The sequence below is a fragment of the Nanorana parkeri genome, unplaced genomic scaffold (genome assembly GCF_000935625.1).
Source record: "Nanorana parkeri isolate BGI_ZX_2015 unplaced genomic scaffold, ASM93562v1 scaffold169, whole genome shotgun sequence".
NCBI classification, from domain to species: domain Eukaryota; kingdom Metazoa; phylum Chordata; class Amphibia; order Anura; family Dicroglossidae; genus Nanorana; species Nanorana parkeri.
Genome location: NW_017306437.1, coordinates 441,426 through 450,752, shown reverse-complemented (window position 1 = coordinate 450,752; position 9,327 = coordinate 441,426). Strand labels below are relative to the sequence as shown.

Sequence of the window (9,327 nt, the reverse complement as noted above, 5' to 3'; positions counted from 1 at the left end):
CAGTGCATCAAGAGCCACCACACACAGACGGATCCTGGACATGGGCTTCAAATGTCGTATTCCTCTTGTCAAGCCACTCCTGAACAACAAACAACGTCAGAAGCGTCTTACCTGGGCTAAAGAAAAACAGACCTGGTCTGTTGCTCAGTGGTCCAAAGTCCTCTTTTCTGATGAGAGCAAATTTTGCATCTCATTTGGAACCCAAGGACCCAGAGTATGGAGGAAGAATGGAGAGGCACACACTGCAAGATGCTTGAAGTCCAGTGTGAAGTTTCCACAGTCTGTTTTGATTTGGGGAGCCATGTCATCTGCTGGTGTTGGTCCACTGTGCTTCATTAAGTCCAGGGTCAACGCAGCCGTCTACCAGGAGATATTGGAGCACTTCATGCTTCCTTCCGCAGACAAGCTCTATGGGGATGCGGACTTTTCCAGCAGGACTTGGCACCTGCCCACACTGCCAAAAGCACCAAAACCTGGTTCAATGACCGTGGGATTACTAAGCTTGATTGGCCAGCAAACTCGCCTGACCTGAACCCCATAGAGAATCTATGGGCCATTGCCAAGAGAAAGATGAGAGACATGAGACCGAACAATGCAGAAGAGCTGAAGGCCGCTATTGAAGCATCCTGGTCTTCCATAACACCTCAGCAGTGCCACAGGCTGATAGCTTCCATGCCACGCCGCATTGAGGCAGTAATTGCTGCAAAAGGGGCCCAAACCAAGTACTGAGTACATATGCATGCTTATACTTTTCAGAGGTCCGATATTGTTCTATGTACAATCCTTGTTTTATTGATTGCATGTAATATTCTAATTTTCTGAGATTGTGGATTTGGGGTTTTCATGAGCTGTAAGCCATAATCATCACAATTATGACAAATCACGGCTTGAACTATCTTGCTTTTGCATGTAATGAGTCTCTCTCATATATTAGTTTCACCTTTTAAGTTGCATTAGTGAAATAAATGAACTTTTGCACGATATTCTAATTATTCGAGTTTCACCTGTATATTAGTCCAGCATGGCACAATGTCAGTATAGTATGAATACTAGTATAGTGAAGTATAGATTAGAGGTGCACCAAAATGGAAATTTTAAAACCAAAACTTAAAAAAATGTCAGGCCGAAACCAATAATGTTTATTTTTTCAAATTTTTTTATATTTATTTTTTATAAACTTTTTAATTTGTTTATATTTATTTTTTAGATACTAGGTGTTCTCTAATTGGACTAGGGCTTTGACAACAAATAGGTTTTGAACTTAAACCGATATAACAAAATGCTTTTAATGGTATAGTGAGGAAATCAATGTGGAAGCAAATAAGAGACGTTCAATGTTAAAGTTATTTTCACGTATTAGCCTTTGTTAAACTTACTTAAGATACTGTTGAGTCTTCTGCATAAATTTTTCTGGCAGACCATCTTCATCATCATACTGTTCCATTGGTTCAACAATAACTGGCCGAGGAGTCCTGACAAAAAGAATATACTTACTGTGAATCAAGCCAACTATGTACCATTTCCTGGCAGAAGTAAAAATTCATTTCTGTAGGGATGATGAGCATTTATTGCTCGACCCCTTTTTTTATTTTATACTGCCATATTGCATCCTAACATCCACCATAAGTGATATGTATACCTGAAAACCTAGCTCTGTATGATCTTGTTATGCCTGCACGTGACACTTTATTCTGTTATTCTTTGACTAATGGTTTACCTGATTATTGCTCTTTGTCAGCAGTTATTCTTAAAAATATGTTCAAAATATTGAGGAACGAAGATTCCAGAAAAGGAGAAAAGTTGTGTACCCAAATAACCAATCTCACAAGAATATCCAAAGTAGCTAGAAATCTTACACAAGGCATCACAACTAAAGCACAAGGCTCAAATATTTGGTCCAACAGCTCCATCAAATGGGGGCCTAGAGCAGCAGGGGAGGGATCCACTTTAAAGGCATTCTACTTATTTTGACATGTTTTGACAGAGCCTACTTAGTCCTGAAGGTTTTTAAGTCCTGGAAACATGTTGACTGGCAGCCAGGAAGTCCTATACTGAACAACTACATGTACAGCTTTTCTGCCTCACACCTCGCTGGCTGCTAGAGCGACCAGGAGTCGGTTTACAAGGGTCCTGCCAACGACGATAAGCATAACATCAGTGGCAGCAAAACGAATAAAGGAACAAGTCAGGACTGAAATATATACACTGCCATTGCCAAATTATTTTCAAACAAATTTTCAGCTAAGTTTAAGAGAAACTCACATACCAGCTAAGGGCCTATCCAATAAGATTTAAATGACCAATGATACAGGACTGTCAACTGAGGCAGCTAAATACAATGCACATTTTTTGTCTACAATTTAACTTGCACTAATACTATAATGAGCTGCTACAATAATCAATGCCCAAAAAGTCACCGACAATACATTTCAGACATTGAGCCCTGCAGGTATAAGCCCAAATGGAAAAGAATCGGGTACTACATCCTACATTAGGGGAAGGCAAACAACAGCTGTGGTGAAAATACAATTCCCATCATGCATCTTCCTCTGGGAGTCATGCCTGTTAAGAGTCTTATGATGCCTAAGGCCCCATTCACACTGAGCGATTTATCGCGCAGATCGTGGATATTTACCGCGCGATATCGCTCTCCAATGCATGGCAATGGGGCTCTGTCCATCGATGTCGCAGGCCGTGCGTCGCTATAGCAGGACCTTTTTTGGAGCGGATTTTGCCGCGATTCTAGTTTGCTCAATGCAACCATTTGCGCGATATCGCGCAAAATGCAAATTGCGTGTAAACGCACGATTACCGAATCGCTCAGTGTGAATGGGGCCTAGTGGAATTTGAAGTAGCACCACAGCTGGAGGGCTGGAGTTTTCCTACCCGTCCTAGATCCTTTAGGGCCCATTCACACATGTACACTTAATCATCGCACCTGTTATGGACACCAATTCATAATGAATAAACTACCCTAGTGTGCAAAGTAACACACTCTAATGCAGCACAATTAATCGCTAAAGTGTAAATGGGTCCAAAAGTAAACCTGTCGCAAGAGAATATGGGGACACCCATTGCTGACAGTCTAAAAATGATAGTCAGCTATTACACTAACCCAGCAGCTTTATTTCAACAACCGTGCAATCCAGAAAAATCCGAAAATCCAGGAGGTTCTTACCTGCATAACTGCGGTAAAGTATTGGACCCAGGGGGCTAGCATGACAGCTAACCAACTAGAATTTTCAGAATGGGAACTCAGCAGTCCCCATGTTTCTATCATGACCCGCAGATTGCTCAACCAACCAGACAGGAAACCCAATCCGCAGAACAGTTTAGAATCAAATCATGAATAAAATATCAGTTAACTGCACCAGGTAGTAGACTTCATCATACCAGTGCACACCAGATCCAATAGCAAGTCTAAGTCTATAGCTGCCTGGTGCCAACCACCTCCTTTTTCAACATGAAGCGGCCTGGGCCTGCTGATAGTTAACTTAGGAACTAGGCGCTATATTTGTCTAATCCAGGAGCCAGCAGCACTGTTTTTTGAAAGCCAGCTCCGTTGACAACAGCTAGAGAAAACGTAAAAGTTAGGTGCCAGCTGTCATTTTAAAAGGCGCTTTGACTACCTGGATCCTGGAATTTGTCCAGCCCTGACACTATGCAACCATAAGCAAGGAGTGGGGCCTTCAACACCTGGTTTAAAACCCATTAAAAAATAAATAGGTAGATAAGCATGGTGTTAGACATGAAAACACCAACCCGAAGCAGCCCTGGAGGGATCTGTGTTCTGGGGGCTGTGATTTCTACCGGATAGGCAAAGCCATTGCTGGTGTAGTACTGTCCAGCAAGAGGACTCAGAAAATTATGAAAATAATAACTTAAAATGTTAATACAACAGCAACTCGAATATATGCTCCTTTAATATACACAAAGGTTTCACATACAATTAAAGAAAACCCCAAAACTTACGTTGTCAGTAAGAAAGCTCCTTCTGAACATCTCTCCATGGCTTTTCTTGCTGGAGGTTTGGCTGCAAACTCCACAAATCCTTTGCCAGTAGCTCTGCCACGGTCATCGACAATAACCACAGCTCTCTCGACTGGCCCAAACATGGAGAATGCTTCCTCGAGTAGCTCATTTGAAATAACAGGTGATAGATTCTTAACAGTTAGAGCTGCACCATGAGTAGCAAAACGGATGCGGAGGGGTCTGCTTTTCAGGACCATGCCATCAAGTTCTGCTTTCGCAATTTCGGCAAGAGTTCTGGATTCCTAGGAAAAGAAATGTTAGGATATAAATTTAGATTGAGCCTCCATGGGTCCAATTTGATAAGCAGCAACAACGGTTATTGCTGCTGCCCCTGTAAGGTAAAAGCTTTGACATGCTTGCAGGTATATTCTTTCTGCTGGTCCCATTGGCTGCTGGCCTTACTGACAATATTGCAGCTCTGTGAATCAGAGGAACAGATTGACTGTGTGAGGGGCACTCATTTGCTACCATGCCCGTCAAAGTAATGTGGCAATAAAACAGTGGCAAGGAGATCGCAAAGGGAGTATGCATTAGCTGAGCATTTCAATGCGGAAACCAAGTTTTTTAACCCTTTAACTGCTACCATCACTTTTTTAGAACATTTTCGTGTTGAAAACTGTCCGATCCTGGGACGCAAAAATCAGGAAAAGAGATCAAATACAATCTGTACTCAATCTGTTTAAGCCAAGTACAAAAGAGGCATTGGGGTAGGGACGCAACTAATCGACTAAATCGATCGATGATTGAAAAAGTTGTCAACGTTTTCAATCATCGATTAATCTCCTCCTCCCTGTCCCATGCTCGCCGCTGCCAGACCCGCCCGCATCCACACGCCGCACCTCCTCCCACATCCATGATTGGCACAGGGACACGGGGAAGACGTAAGGAGGAGCAGGCGTGGGGGGACGACAGCCACTGACAGACAGGCCGGATCTCAGAAGCAAGTTGTTGGAAGACTGCTCAGGTAAGCCTGCACTTTCCCACACATGGTGCTCTACAATGTATTGCTGGGATTTGGATTCCTCTATAGCTGATGGTACATTGTGCTGTACTGTATATTATACAGAGCAATGTACCATCAGCTATAGAGGAATACGAATCCCAGCAATACATTGTACACTATATCTATAATGTATTGCTGGGATTTGTTGGACTCCACTATAGCAGGTGGTATTCTGCATTGCGCTGTATAATGTATTATTGCTGGGATTTGTTGTATTTCTCTAAAACTGGCAGTATTTTGCATTGCGTTGTATAGAGGACTTACAAATCTCAGCAATAATACATTATACAGCGCAATGCGGAATTCTACCAGCTATAGAGTACAACAAATCCCAGCAATACATTATACAGTGGTGCAATGAAGAATACCACCAGCTATAGAGGACTACAAAACCCAGCAATAGTACATTATACAGCGCAATGCAGAATACCACCAGCTATAATGTACTATTGCTGGGATTGTAGTCCTCTGTAGCTGGTGGTATTCTGCATTGCGCTGTATAATGTACGATTGCTGGGATTTGTAGTCCTCTGTAGCCGGTGCCATTCTGCATTGATTGCTGTATAATTTTACACTTTACATTTCACTATATTGCACACCACACTGTGATGGACTACAATCTCAATACAAACTAGTAGTCCATTACTGGAGCCTTTTTTTTAAAATCCCGATTAACTGATTAAGCGAACTTAACAAATCGGCTAACTAATCGATTTTGAAAATAATCGTTAGCTGCAGCTCAAGTCATAGAGGTGCTTTATTGCTTGCCCATAAATCTGCACATGAGCAGTGTTTCCCGGACACACCCCTGGATCCTCCCATCAACACTGAATAAAATCTACAGGAGGACCGAGGGGAGCGCCCAGGGGAACACTGCGCATGTGCAGATTTATGGACAAGCAATACAGGAACTCCACACACATTCCAGTGTTGATGCGGGTGTGCTGCAAGTTCAGACCTGGTTACATACGATCATCAATGTATCAAAAATAAATAAATAGAGAAAGTAGTCATTAAAAGAACTATGGGGTAAGTGTTTGTCCCCATAGTTCTCTTCCGGGTCATGGGAGGACATATACTAGCCTCCTGCCGTGACCCAAAGCTCAGTATGTAGCGGGCTATTGGCTGCGATATACTGTGAGCACCGCACCCGGGACGGATCCCGACAATACTGTCCAGCAAGCTGCGTGAGTGACAGCTGGCTCTGCCTATCTAGATGCAGAGCCTGCTGTGCCCGTCCCCTCTCCCGTCCGTTTCTCCACTTAGCGCTGGAGGATCGGAGAGGGGAGGGGGTAAACCCTGTGGGGAGCGGTGAATGAGTCACCATTCACTGCAGGGAGACGATCGGTAAGTGAGCGGATCGGCGCATGTTTCTGCTCACTTCCAGATCTATAGAGCCGACCTGCGACAGCTTCTTTGTCACAGGTCGGCTCTAACTATGAGGATGAGTGGAAATCACTCACCTCATAGTTCTCCTTCACCCATTTCCCTGCCAAGGACGTACAGCATACGGCAGAACAAAAGTGTTCCCGGCTGGCCAGGTCAGTATGCCTGTCAGTTTCCGAATGACAGAGGCTCTGTGCGTGGCCGAACGGGGATCGATAAATATCATTGATATTTACCGATCCTCCTGTGCAGGGCAAACACTGAAGTGATCGTTTAATCACTCCGGTGTTTGTAAATAACTGACACATAGTACTATGGGTCGCCAGTTATGAATGAACAGGCTGTGATTTACATCACTTCCTGTTCATTCATGAATGGGGAGTAGCACTCACTACAGAGTATTGCAAAAATGGCGTGGGCAGCTGATTTGAAAAATGTTCCAGAGGGCTTCCAAAGGGTTAAGGATTGCAACATTGCTGTCAAAGTTCTGTGTTTACCTTTTATATAGAAAGTAGAATTGGTCTGTTAAATTCTCAGTTTGAAAGCTACACAAAGCCTTTATAGGTATTGTTATGAGCTCTTTAATCAATTGAGCCCCAAGTTCTTTTTCTCCCTAAATCCCTGCGAGGCACAAAGCTTTCTCCATTTTCCCCAATGTCTCAGCTCAACACATTGCACCTTCTACTATTTATAGGATAACCTAAAATACTTTACATCCTATAGAGCATTGGATAGCAAGGTCAGAAGATCGCTTCTACTACTGGGGTTAGCAGTGGAGTAACTTTAGTTACTCCACTGCTAACCCCAGGAGCTGAAGCTGGGGTTTGGAGGACATTCCTGGCCACATATAAATGCATATAATCTTAGATGGAATCATTCAAAACTTGGCATTTACACGAGTTTAGGTGCGTTTGGTTTAGGTGCGTTTGGTTTAGCTGCGTTGAGAGAAAATTGAATATTCAGCACATCCAGGATCTGAAACTCACTGCGCATACACAGCTAAACGTACATACTTCTGAACGCCAGAGAAAAGTCAAATAAAGTTAAAAAGTTAAATAGGCTAAACACAGGAGTGCTTGTGTGAATGTAGCCTAATGCACATGGCAAAGGAAATATTGAGGTGGTTTTTCTGAACGAGTTGGCAAACCGCACACAGATTGCATAAATATTCATTCCAGTTATCTGAACAAATGAAAAGCAAATTTTCTGTTTACATCCTCTGCACGATTGGATAATTAAAAAGAATGTTCACACAATTTATTCTAAACTCTTTATAAATCAGCCTTAAGGTGCCCATACACAGTGCGATTATCGCACGATAATCGTGGGAAATCCCGCGATCGTACGATAATCGTAAAGTGCATGGAAGGCGTGCGACCGTTTTTACTGTACGGTCGCACGTCTTTTGTCTTAGGAGCATGCTAGAAAACCAGCCAAAAATCGTACGATTTTCGGCTGGTTTTTAGCATGATCTTAAGATCAATGCCCCACTGGCCGGTGTGCGCACGCGCACACTGCCCGTTCAGCATTGCGGTCATCTCAAGCCCGCCCCTCAGGGGGGCGGGCTTGAGATGATCGCAAGTACGATCTGCCTGTCCAAGATGGGCAGAGCGTACGTTTTTTTAATTACTTTACAACCATCGCAAGACTAAAGTCTTGCGATGGTTGTAATGTGTATGGGCACCTTTAGTGTATCCTAGTTACAGAATATACGAATTCCTCCTTTTTTGTTCTTTCACTTGCCTTTTCTTTTTCTGCATTTATATGCTGACTGAGCTGTCCAGCAAAAGATGTGTTACAGGGGTTGGGGAAAACCATATAGCCCTGCTTGTGGTGCTTACAGTGGTCAAGTATAATGTGTCAAATTCTGAGGTTATAAGTTTCACACTTTATTATGAAGCCTTAAAGTAGAACAATGAGGTGAGTGCGTTTCACTCGCCTCATAGTTCTAGCCGACCTGTGACAATGAGATAATAAACGTCAGTCAAAGTACCGCAGCGCTGAATACTGAAAAATGGCCTGGCCAGGAAGGGGGTCTAAACACCTGGTCTTGAAGTGGTTAAACCTCTGATAAGTCTCAGATCTAATTGTTTTCATTCTTCTTCATGGATTATTGTTAAAGTGACACTAAACTCAGGAGTTAAATCTCAAAAACTCCTTCAAGTACCTTAACCAGTTGACATCCGCGGTGTTAAACCCCCTTCCCATCCAGGCCATTTTTCAGTATTCAGCGCTGCGGTACTTTAACTGACATTTATTCCGTCATGCAGCGCTGTACTGAAATGAATTTTATACCCTTTTTTGGGGACAGATAGAGCTTTCTTTTGGTGGTATTTATTCACCACTGGGGGTTTTATTTTTTTACTATATTAAAGGAAAAATTACCGAAATTTTATAAAAAAAACAGTTTCCCCTATATTAAATGATAAAACATTTATTATTACCCAATTTTTTGGTAAAATATAAAAGACGGGGTCACGTCGGGTAAAAAGACACTAAACATGTCAAGCCTTAAAATTGCGTGCGCGCGCGAAACCTCAAAAAACGATAATACCCAAAATTGGCCCTAGGCGACGCTTTAAAAGCTGTTACCGCTCATCAGTTTAGTGTTATCAGTGATTGATGGCCCTAAAATGATTGCTCTCACTGCGACGTTCGCGGCGATATGTAACATGTGTAGCGCAATTGTAATTTTTGCGCGCTGGGGCACCGGACGCGTATTTACGTTTATAGGCGCGTAAACGTGGGGGTGGGGGAGTTAAACATTTTGGGGGGGTTTTTCCCCCTTTTTTTATATGTGACTTTTATTTTATTTTACTTTATGTGTTACTTTTATTTTTTTTAAATTTATATTTATTTTTTTGCACTTATTGTTATTGCTATTATATAGGGGGATAACAATCCCC

At 42.6% G+C, this 9,327-nt stretch overlaps 1 protein-coding gene across 4 annotated transcripts in view; it reads right to left on the bottom strand.

Moving 5' to 3' along the window:
* The window catches only part of PSPC1 (paraspeckle component 1), a 92,196-nt gene that overhangs the window by 80,255 nt on the left and 2,614 nt on the right, over positions 1-9,327 (bottom strand). For all 4 annotated transcript variants that reach the window (XM_018554718.1, XM_018554720.1, XM_018554717.1 and 1 more), the window contains exons 2-3: positions 3,973-4,274; positions 1,377-1,472 (exon numbers count right to left, since the gene is read on the bottom strand). In XM_018554718.1, the coding sequence (XP_018410220.1) occupies positions 1,377-1,472; positions 3,973-4,274 (398 nt within the window). The remainder of the gene's footprint in view (positions 1-1,376; positions 1,473-3,972; positions 4,275-9,327) is intronic.